This window comes from Netta rufina (assembly GCF_964035555.1).
Source record: "Netta rufina genome assembly, chromosome: 2".
In the NCBI taxonomy this organism is placed as follows: Eukaryota; Metazoa; Chordata; class Aves; order Anseriformes; family Anatidae; genus Netta; species Netta rufina.
Window position 1 is genome coordinate 106709414 of NC_140124.1, and position 12360 is coordinate 106721773.

Genomic DNA, 12360 nt, shown 5'->3' on the forward strand with positions numbered 1-12360 from the left:
GACACCTGAATCCCTCTGTTAGCTTTGTTCTCTTGTTTGGGAATGTAATTCCTGAGAATATAACTTCTACTGGCAGGTTGGCTTGTGATTTCTTGATAGCAGGAGCATTTATGCAATATCCTTTCATTTATATATTTAACCTATATAATTTCAGGGACTGACATATTCTAGAGTTTCCTGACATTCAGTATCATGTGAATTTACCTATGAAGTATTTTCAGGTACTTATGGGCTATATGTGGAAGAGACTTGAGAAAATCCACAGGGAAAAGAGCCTGGCAGTGTTTTTTTACACATGCTGACTATGCATACTTCAACAGATACAGACCATTCATTATTTTTTGAATGCCTCTTTTGGGTTCTTAGTTTCAAATATATTCAATTCAGTTTTTGGAGAACTGTGTACATGGAAGAAAAATAAATCACTAGAAGACTTGAGAACCAGACTGGGCTACTTTTCTGAAAAAAAAAAAACATTGGCTTTAAAGAATACGACATTAAAATGAACTGCTCTGGAAGTTGCTGTGAGAAATTTTATCTTTATATAGCTTTTCCCCTCACCAAGAAACTTGATATTTAAAATAAATTTCATCTACATACTCTCGTATGAAAGTATCTTCCGGTTTTATTTCTGCCTGCAGTTAGTTTGTGATGAAGGATAACTTATTGTTACTGGTTGGAACTGGATTTAAAACTAGCCACATCAGCTGCAGAACATAATCGGTCTTGAAAAATCTCAGTGTAATCAGAAGTAGATCATTTGTTGTTCAGCCAACTGTGTAATAAGTAGGGAAGTAGTTTAGTTGATGAGAGCAAGCACAGAGAAAAATAAATAAATAAAAATAAAATCAGACCAGCTGACTATCACATTTTATGTCTGATTTTTAATCAAAACCAAGATTGTTTGACTTTTTTAGATATTAAATCCAAAAAGTCAGAATTTAAAGATGAGATGGAAAAAAAAAATCACAAGTGTCTGTAGATTTCCTAAGCAAAGCTCTGTTCACTTGTGCATACAATGTAATTACTCTGTTTTTGTATGTTTATTTCTCCATTTGACGGAACTGAAATTTGCTTTTTCATGGTAAGTGTTATTCTTGCTCTGGCTTTCATCAGTACTGTGAAACAAATACAACAACAAGTTACAAAACAAACAAACAAACAACCCCAAAACATGTTTAAAAATGTCTGAAAGAAATCATAGGAGTTACAATAATTATACCAGCTAACCAAGTGGTCCACTTTAGTGAGAATACAGACCTCTGTGATGGTAAAATAGCACGGTGTTTTTCTTTTTCCAAATGTGGCTTGATAATATACTGCACGTAAAACATTAAACTCTTATAAGGAGTCTTATCAATTTGCAAAGAGCCTTTTGTGAGGCAATGGGGGCATTAGTTAAGGAAAAAGGTAGTAGTTTTGGAGTAAGATCATTTCAGTGTTCGTGGCTGATGCTGTAGCTAGTTGCAGGCCAGCACAGGTTACCTAGCTGCCACAACAAGGTCACTGGAAAGGTGATATAAACTTAATTACTGTCCTGCCTACTCAGAGAAGAGAGCAGAACAATGCTGTTGTGGGAATAGAGTTTTCACTTTGGACACAGAAGAGTTTAAAAACAAAAACAACAACAACAACAAAAAACACCTCAAGGTTATGCACATAGCTGAGAGATTCCATGTCTTAAAAGAACTATTTAATTAACATTATCATATTTATATTTGTCATATTCACTTTATCTATGTACATTTTCAGCAGTGTCTGTAAGTAGCCTTATGCTTAAATAACTTCAACGCAGAATGAAAGTGGAATGCATGGAGATTTTTAATATAGGATGTAAAAAGCTTATCATAAATGCTATTAGCAGGAGGATTAAACTCCAAGCTAAAATGAATGTGTGTGAAACAAAGAATTGTTTTGGCTGCAGCTGTTTTTGGAAGAAAAAAAAAAAGAACTCACTTCGTTGAAGCCTTCAGTGGTCCAAAAAAGCTAAATAGCACACTTCCCTTAGAAAGACTGTTATTCCCAAGTAATCCGGAAATCAACTTTGTGTGTAAATATACAAGTATATATATTTCAGTTTGTTTTGTTGTAATGTTCAAAGTTTTGACAAAAAATGATACATATTTCCATTAGTATCATAAAAGATTAATCTAGCCTTTGGTCAAAAGCTTATGCAAAAATTTTATCTAGAGCCAGTCTACCAAATTTTACCCTCTCTCCAGGCAAATTGCATACTGCCTTTAAAATTTTAGTTAATTTTAGCAACTGGCCTCTTGTGGTCTTTTACAGCAGAATGAAGTGTTAAAATTTTCTTCTTTCATTTTTTTTAGGTCTTTCAAGTTGCATATGTCATCATCAAATCTGCTAATGCTCCACGACCTGGAAACTGGATTTTGGAACGCTCCATAGATGGCACAGAGTTCAGACCATGGCAGTACTATGCAATTAGCGACACAGAATGTTTAACTCGTTATAATATCACACCAAGAATTGGGCCACCAACGTACAAGAGAGATGATGAAGTGATCTGCACCTCCTATTACTCCAGACTCGTTCCCCTGGAACATGGAGAGGTACGTTTGTTTTTGCACTTGCGGTTTGCGAGTGTGAACATGGACTGATTGTAACTTGAAAACACTTGAATTCCAATTACAAAGTTCATCGCCCTCAGCACTACCAGATGATCTGTTATTCTTCTTTAATGATACTATCTTTACATCATGTACCAGTATAGAAAACTTTTAAAAGTTGGAATAAAACCTGTCTTTAGCTCTACACATTCCTATTACAAAACTCTTTGCTCTCTCTCTGTACACATAATTTGATGGTGGCTATTAACTGTGAATTATTAGTTGCTTTATCCTATGAAAGGCTGCAACAGAGGCTCTATGTTCTGCCAGGTTTTTCATTTAATAAAGAAAATCCCTGTGTTAGGAACACCTGGTCGTGAGATAAAGCTGCAAACACTGTTGAAGTGCTCAGCACAGCTGGAACTCCTAAACTAGCCTTGGCATTGTTTCAGGGATGAAGCATAATTAAAAGAGCTATGAGTTGTGCAGCCTCACTGTTGATTGTTCATTCTTTTAGCAAACTCTATTCATGGTATTTGTGTAATTTATTTCATAGAGGCAGCCACATAATGAAACGATACATTAAAACCAGTGGTTATTCTATTGTGAATGCTATCATGCAAGAGTATGATAATAAATGCAGTGTTATCCTATGGAGAATGCTACTAACTCTTAGCTTCATAGGAGCCAACATGTATTTATTGCTTAAAAAAAAAGAGTGGAGTGTGTGCAGTAAAGGGCTGAAGTTTGTCAAGCTTTTTCACATAAAATTATGTTTCAGCAAGACAAAACCGATGAAATTCAGGTGATGTCAAGTCCCATTTATTTTAATCAAATTTTTGTTTCAGTGATGTAAACATATCCCCTACAGATCAAATGGAACAGACAAAGAAACTTAACCTGGCTTTCACCACAATTAATCAGAAAGCCCTTAGGCTGACTGTGTACAAACAGTGCCTCTTGTAATGAATGTCTGATAGGCTGTCCAGCTCCAACCCAGAAATGATAGAGATTCAGATTAGTGACTTTTCTCCTTTTAATCAACAGCCCTATCCAGAACATTGTTGGTTTTTTTTTTTTGTTTGTTTGTTTGTTTTCTACATGTAATAGCATAAAAACAGTAGAAGAATATAAAAAATGACAGAATTAAGTTTCTGTGTGCTACATAAATAAATGTTGCTCACAAAGAACAGACTGCTCCATTGTAGCTGGAACAGCAGACAAGAATATTCCTGGACAGAGAATGTCACAATGAACTTTGGCATCCTTTTAAAATGTATATATATTTAATGCTTTGTAATTGGTTCTGGACAATATATTGAACTTAAGTATGGGGCTCTACAAAGTTCCACACATCAGTTGATGTCTGCAGATACCTGCTTTGTATCCTTATCCAGCATTTGTTAGCAAGCCACTGTTGTACATTTTGCTTGTAGTGCCTTGATCTGAAAGAACAAGGTTAAATGACCATGTGTCTCAATGTGTCTTAACAACATTTAGCTAAATCAGACATTTTGCCAGTTTGGCTGCTAGATTTTTCGCAGGTTTAAAGAGGTATAACTGCACTGTTGTATAATCTGTTGTTAACTTGATTAATACTGCTTGAAGATGTGCTCATAGATCTTCATAATACTCTGCTTCCAGAAATTTATGTAATGAAGTCAGGGCTTATGATGAATTCCAAGGCTCAGACTACAACTGCTGAGAAATGATCTTCAATTAGGGAAGACAAATAAGACAAAAATATATAATTCAAATATATCAGCATATGTAAGGCGTATATAAACAAAATGCAAGAAGTATATTAGCCAAATACAGCAGTGTACATGGAGAATTTTTATTTTTCTTCCTTAATGTATCTGTCCCTACTATTTCTTCCTTTTCCTAGTAGGAAAGATTCCCCTATTGCCTCTATGTAAATTACAATGTATTATTACAGATTTTCTACTGGTCTAGCCAGTAGATAAGTTTAGAATGAAAATGTGAATAAGGTTAAACTTTTCATCATTTGAAAACACTATTCATGAACAGAGATAATATGTATTCCCAGAGAACTGGAGCTTGAGGCAGGAGAGATTATCTAAAATGAAATGGCTTGTGTTGCGCAGGAGGTAAGGCCAGTTGGCTGTAAAAGACCTTTTTAGGTCTTCAGACCTTTAGAGCCTAAATGGTAAGAAGAAAACACAGCATGCTAGAACTAACACTCCTTCTCTCATTATGAAAATCAAAGGATTGCAATGAGCTCAACAAATTCTACATCTGTAATTAATGCCAAATGAGTAGGATATGATCCACAATGCTACAGTTGGGCTTATGTATAGTGAGTTTATCTGTATATATATTTTTTTCAGTGGAAGCAATGCAATGTTATTTGAATATTTGGCCAACAGTTCTGTCTTGTAAATGCCATCAAAAAATATGACTTCTGAATGAATATATTGCAACAGTTTACCTAGAGAAAACAGACTGAGATGGGTGGGCATCCAGAGATGGGTTGCATACAACATGGGTAATCGGAGGAGCAGTCTGTTCTTTATGTCTGTGAGAGATGATGAAAGAAGTGATCTGAAACTGCAAGAAGTAAAATATGCTTCAGAGATAAGGAGAATTTCTAACAATAGAACAAGGAAAGGACAGTAGTACGTTGTCTTGGAAGACTGCAGAGTTACCATCAACAACGGTCTTCAAGAACAGATTGGTCAAACGTCTAACACAAGTTCAGTTAATCCTGTTTTGGGATTGTCTATATGTTCTAGAGGAATTCTCTGCTTCTATGAGAGCTGAATATTATATAAGGTGATTCTAATTTGTAGGATCTGACCTGGAAAAAGGTCAGATAACTGTTTTTCTGCAGTTGGAAAATGACGATTAGTTTCTAAATAAGCTATTTGAAAAGTGAAATTATTCAACCATGTTATATTAGACTATTTAGAAATAAGGGTGAAAGACCATAAATGGCAAAAGCATATAGTAGAGAGTATGAACTCCATTACCAGACTCCGTATATTTTTGAAATAACACAATTGCTGTCTGTGAAGTCCCTAGTTGTGCAGAACTAAACTACTTCTTTATTATTATTTTAAATTTTTAGTAATATTTTCAGGAGAAATATTTGACAATACTAGGAAAGGTCAAACTATAAATCCAAGAGTAGTATATGAGACAAAATTGTTCTGCATAAATGAGGATGTGCCTTGCACTCTAAAATGTATCTGATGAGCCTAGTGCATAACCCTTTATTATTTGTGGCGGACATCAGGTTTACTGTTTAACACTTGTTTGTGGTATTAGGGTCTCATTTTGCAGTTTCTACCTCAAAATGTAGCACAAACTGTCGGCTATGAATCTATGATCACATTAAACTATATCTTTGTGTGCTTTTAAGTTGCTTTGGAAAGGAGCAGGAAGCTGTTTCTGGAATAAGTTGCACTGCTTGATAACAAAAGCCATATTACTGGGGCTAACTTGGGATTGTGTGAGATGGAGAGATGGAGACCAGATGGGTTGTTTCGTGGTGGCAGCCTCCTGCTTTCAATTATCTGCATTGTGGCTTCCCACTGTGCTGTCGTATCACGGAGTATTCTTTGCTGACTGGGCAGCCCTGTCCCAACAGGATATAGAATTAATGACTCCACATTGAGCACATGCACAATATTATATTTTGCAATAAGATCTCTACAAATTGTTTAGGAAAAATCTGTAAGGACAAAACCATGCTTATGGCCAGAGTTGCATGTTCCATGTCAATAAGGGAGAAGAAGGAAGACCAGGTAACTAAGGACTAGCTTGTGGTACTGCACTTCTCCATATGTTAACTCCACAAATATCCAGGAGCCATGAGACTTTATGATAAGCCAAGACTGGTGGTTTCAGAACTGTGTTATTCAGGAAGTGGGAGTTATACCTGCAGGTGGAAAGTGGGAAATAAAAAATAATTCCAGGTGAGTCAACATCTCACCATCCTCAGTTGCTAGAAAACAAGCTTAATTTCTATGTTTTTAATTCTCACACTAAGATGTTTGTTGTTGCAAATAGATCATAATTATGTTTATGATTAAGTCATTCCCTCTTTCTAGATTCACACATCACTGATCAACGGTAGGCCTAGTGCTGATGATCCTTCGGAAAAGCTTTTGGAATTTACTTCTGCACGATACATTCGCTTACGACTGCAGCGCATTAGAACCCTTAATGCTGACCTCATGACTCTCAGCCATCATGATCCTAAAGAACTAGACCCCATTGTTACCAGAAGGGTAAGATGATTGTTCAGAAACACTTCTCAGTGTGGCAGAATGGGAAAGCCTTTTCTGATCTCTTTGACGAAGTACTTGATCATTGCCATTCACAGAGTTGTTTTATCGGGTTGTTAACTAATTTCTGCCTTCCCTATGACTTTATTAGCAACAATACCTTGCCAGATACAACTTCAAGAAATAATTTTAAAGATTATTTTTTGTTTCCTTTTATTTATTTGTTTACTCAAATGATTTAAGCTAGGAATGTCATTTCTAATTCTCTATAAAAAAAGAAAAAATAGGGTCTGGCTACATGAAAGTGTCACTTGAGGTTGCTCTTTATGCAATTTCAGTACATTTTCTTGTGTGTTAAGTTTTCAGTGCTCTGATCCATAAAAATTATTTGTAAACCTTGCTACAGTGAATTTTGATGTCTGATAAGGGTTTTCTTCTTTTCTTTACACCATTTTAATTTACTGTGTTCAAGCACAGAAATAATAATGCAAAACATCTAGAATTTTAACACTTTTCTTAAAGTAATCTTTACACACTTGATATTGAAACTGGATTGGGTGGCTGTGTATAGAAGAGAAAAAGGAGCCTGGTTCTTAGCGGGCTTTGGTGGGCACTTTCAAGGCAGCCCCACTCTCATCTCCATTGAAGGTGCCTGTTCAGCTGCAGCATTTCAGAAGCACAAGATCTGGATGTTCCATTCGTTCCACCTACCCCATGGGGGAGTTGTTATAACAGGGACTGCATGCATGAGGATTAGGTGTCTGTTCCAGCTGTGCTTTGCTGGACGTAGGATAGCAGTTAACACAAAAGCTGAACAGGTGAGATATTCATATGGAACAGGCTGGTAGATATTTAAGCCTTTCCATAATACTGTAATATCAAGAAATACACCCCAAAAAGGAAGGCTTGAAATACAAACATGCAGTTTACTTGGGAAACAAGGGTGCTGAGGATAAGCATACCCATTGCCTTCATAACATACACTGCTGTATAATCCAGGGCTTAGTATTAGTTTACCCAGCAAGATTTAGTGCAGCTCTGCATGAACAGCTACGCATCTTCATCTCCATAAGACTGTTTTTACTGGGCCAGGGTTCTCGTGTCCTGATGTCTCACTTTGTGTCTCATCCATTGTGTGACCAATGACAACCAAGATAGTCATTTCCAGCTTTCTGTATTCCATTTTTGTTTTTGAAGACTTTACATCCAGTTGTTGATACCAATTTTATTGGTGTCTTGTATACAATCTTGCAAAAGGGCTGATGCAGAACTTTTCCAAGTGTTCAACAGCAGGTTTGTTTCTGTGTTTTGCTTCTTTTATTTATTGCTCTCTGTAGCATTTGGTTAGCATTAGTCTGTTGTTCAACTTCAAGCTGCACACAGCTGCTGTGAGCCATACAGAGTTTAAGCTTTAAGAAAACAAGACAAAGGGGATGAAGAAGCGAATGCAATGAGCTTTTTCTGTACTAACAAATACAGCTCTGCTTTCTGGTCATCCTCCTACTTTTCCCAGTCTGGACCTCTACTCTGTAATTAAGGGCTTATTGGGGCTTATTGTTCTCTCTCTCTCTTTTTTTTTTTTTTTTTTTCCTGTAATGTTATAATAAAAAAAAAATAAACACTTAAAAATTAAGTATTCAATCAAAGAGGCTAGTTTCCTCTGGCTCCAATATCCTTCCATGAAATAACAGTCCATGGAGTCAGTAGGTCTGACCACCCAAGGCCGCCCTGAAGGCCGCCCTCATCCTGAAGCAGATGACCCTAGGGCTGTTAGATCTGAGAGTCTTGAACTTTTACCTAGAAGTGTGGTCGAAAAATATTTTTTTTCATTCCCCTCTTCTACTAGTACATACTTCCCAGGATACAAACAAGCCAACCATGTTGATACTGCAGCTGTAACTGAACCCAGATGGTCATTTCCTGCCTCTTCCTTGCCTTGAAAATTAAATCTTTTCCTTATGTATCTGCTTTTGCTCACCACATCGCAATATTAATGGATTCTATTCTGCTGTATCACCAATTTTAAGCTAAAAGTTTGGATACCCTAGTACACTGCATCACACTAGTAGCAGACTTAATCTAGAAGGAGGTGCACAAAGTGATTTTAAGGGAGGGCATAGTTCCCATTTTAAGAAAGCACACATTTACTTCACAAACTGAAATTCAAATATAGCATTTTGTTATGCTGCATGGCTTTTATGGTGGAAAAATGTTTCTTTTACAAGCAAATTTTGGTTACAGTTGCTGGTCTTTCCTGAAACTTAGTAATGGTGCATTATTTAAAGTTAAAACTTAGTTGCTGTTTTGTACCACTGAGCAAAAACATAGGAAAAAAAAATAAATCCCAAATGGAAGGCTTCCCCCAGCTCAATGATCTGGATGAGGGGATCGAGTGCACCCTCAGTAAGTTTGCAGATGACACCAAATTGGGCTCAAGTATTGATCTGCTTGAGGGTAGGAAGGCTCTGCAGAGGGATCTGGATGGGCTGGAACAATGGCCCAAGGCCAACTGTATGAGGCTCAAAAAGGCCAAGTGACAGGTCCTGCACTTGGGTCACAACAACCCCATGCATCACTACAGGCTGGGAGATGAGTGGCTGGAAAGCCACCTGGCAGAAAGGGACGTGGGTGTATTGGTTGACAGACAGCTGAATGAGCCAGCAGTGTGCCCAGGTGGCCTAGAAAGCCAACAGCATCCTGACTTGTACGAGGAATAGTGTAGCCAGCAGGACTAAGGAAGTAATTGTCCCACTGGACTCAGCTCTAGTGAGGCCATACATCAAATATTGTTTTTAGTTTTGGACCTCTCACTGCAAAGAGGACATTGAGGTGATGGATCATGTCCAAAGAAGAGGAACAAAGCTGGTGAACGGTCTAGAGAACAAGTCTTATGAGAAGAGGCTGAGGGAGCTAGGGTTATTTAGGCTGGAGAACAGGAAGTTCAGAGGAGACCTTATTGTGCTCTATTGTTACCTTAAAGGAGGCTATAGCAAGGTGGGGATTGGGCTCTTTTCCCAAGCACCAAGCAATAAGATAAGGAAATGGTCTTAAGTTGTGCCAGGGGAGGTTTAGGAATATTAGGATTTTTTTTTTTTTTTTTTTTTTTCCACTAAAAGGGTTGTGAAGTATTGGAACAGGCTGCCCAGGGAAGTAGTTGAGTCACCGTCCCTGGAGGTCTTCAAAAAAACACGTAGATGTAGAGCTTACTGACATGGTTTAATGGTGGACCTGGCAGGGCTAAGTGAAAGGTTGGACCAGATGATCTCAAAGGACTTTTCCAACACAAATGACTGTGATGCTATTCTACTTTTCTAAGTGAGAGAAATTAATAGCATTTTCTTGACATGTTTTAAGTCACAAAATAATAGAATGCTGGCATTTTATTATGTAGGAGGGAATATATATGTGTGTGTATGTATATATATATATGTATTGTCTTTTAATCATTCTTTTTTCAACTTCAATTTTTGTAGTACTACTACTCAATAAAGGACATCTCTGTTGGTGGCATGTGTATTTGTTATGGCCACGCTCGAAGCTGTCCCCTGGATGAAATCACAAAGGTATTTTTTGATCTCATTGATCTATTTTTACAAAACAACTTGTCCAATTTAAAAAGGTCTTTGCCTAAGAATGGGAAAGAGAAGGCTAAAATACTACATAATGCATACAAATTATTTGCTATAATTTTCTTCCTTTTCTTTGTAAGCATATCTGGGTCTCTGGTAATTTAACTTTTTTGAAGGGAATTTTTACTTTGGCATTAAAATTAAACAACTTGAAAGGCATTACAAGAAATAGTCTGAGTTGCAAAAGGAGGAGTTTCCCTGTTGTAGAAATGCTACTCCCCAGTAGTTGATACAATGTGATTGAATAGTTTAATGCTAATTGATTAGTATATGTGAGCGTTGACATTTTTTGGGGAATAAATCAGATATTAGGCAGACTTATGAGAACATTGAGTAAGTTTTCTGTTTAAAAATATTTAAAGAAAATGATGTGTTTTCTTCTTTTTCCTAGAAATTGCAGTGCCAGTGTGAGCACAACACATGTGGAGAGAGCTGTAACAAATGCTGTCCTGGGTATCATCAGAAACCATGGAGACCAGGAACCATTTCTGCTGGGAACAAATGTGAGAGTAAGTATGCACAAAGGTTTAGATAATTTCATAAAGGCTTACTATGCTCTTGTTTGAGGTTGCTTTTCATACAGATCTACACTGATTCCCCCAAATAGCCTAAAAACTGTCTTCATGGAGTAGAGAGCCTACTTCTAATCTTAACTGTTTAGATGATTTTGAATATTCTATCTAATGTGACTGCCTGGCTAATGGAAGTGGCATGCAGTAAAACTTTCAGAAAGGATGAGACAAAAGAGGCTCGGGGATTTATTATACTCCTGTAAAAACTAGCAGATTTGCATCAATCCCTTTGTTGGCTACTTGAAATGCAAACTTCTTACTTGATCATAAATTTTGCCAGGTAAAAAACAAAAATCACCTTTGTTCTGATAACAAATCTTTTGAAAGAAAGTCCTTACTGGCCAATTACATTTCAGATTAGTTGATAGATTGGCTTAGGCTGTGACAGTAGTTCAGTACAGATGAGTGTCTCTAGGGCTAGCTAGTGTATTTTCCCTCCTCATATCACTAATGCCTGGCACAAGCTGCAGACAATTAAAAGCATACTAGATAAAACTTACAGTTGCTAACGGAAAAGTATTTTTTAGTAGAAGTTTTTACATAAATTTCAATGTTACTGTTTGGAAAATAAGTGCTTGTTTAGACTGAAAAGTATGTTCTAACCTAAATCAAATATATACTTATCTACTGGCACTGTTGACTTCTTAGACTTTTGTCTACAATACAAATAAGAGATGAATCAGGCAGATTTTATTCTATAATACAGAAGACAGAAGATGTAACAGCAGCTAAAAGTAATAGCACAGGTTGCTATTGACATCACTCCTGAAAGGAGTGTGATCTGTGGAATACTGTTAAGAAGGGTGCTATTAAAGTAGTGACAGTGTTTTTGAAATGTGCTTACTTACTAAGAAATTGAGTGTATGTGAGACTACTGGTGCATAGAGCATGGTTAATGGGAAAAAAAAATCACACATTTGAGATGAATTGATATGTTCTTTGACTTACAATTTTCTCTTTGAAAAACGTGTGGTAGAAACTGTAATGTAATGTACATTTTTTAAAAAAGTGGATTTCTTTTGTATTTCTTCTTAGAGTGCAACTGTCATAACAAAGCAGAAGATTGTTATTACAATCAGAGTATTGCAGATCAGAAAAGGAGCATGGATATTCACGGCCAGTATATAGGAGGTGGTGTCTGTTTAAACTGTACTCAACATACTACTGGTATCAACTGTGAAACGTGTGCTGATGGATACTTTAGACCACACAAAGTAAGATCTGGAATATACCATTTTAATGTTCTTTTACATTCATACATATGCTGTTATCCATTGTAGAATAACTAAAAACTATACAGGATTTTATTTTATTTTTTAATAAATCACATACCACC

At 36.6% G+C, this 12360-nt stretch overlaps 1 protein-coding gene across 1 annotated transcript in view; it reads left to right on the forward strand.

Annotated features, from left to right (window-relative positions):
* The window catches only part of LAMA1 (laminin subunit alpha 1), a gene marked incomplete at both ends in the record, with an annotated part of 102234 nt that overhangs the window by 25919 nt on the left and 63955 nt on the right, over positions 1-12360 (forward strand). The window contains 5 exons of the mRNA XM_084282760.1: positions 2331-2573; positions 6647-6826; positions 10297-10386; positions 10844-10961; positions 12060-12238. Coding sequence (XP_084138886.1) covers positions 2331-2573; positions 6647-6826; positions 10297-10386; positions 10844-10961; positions 12060-12238 — 810 coding nt within the window. The remainder of the gene's footprint in view (positions 1-2330; positions 2574-6646; positions 6827-10296; positions 10387-10843; positions 10962-12059; positions 12239-12360) is intronic.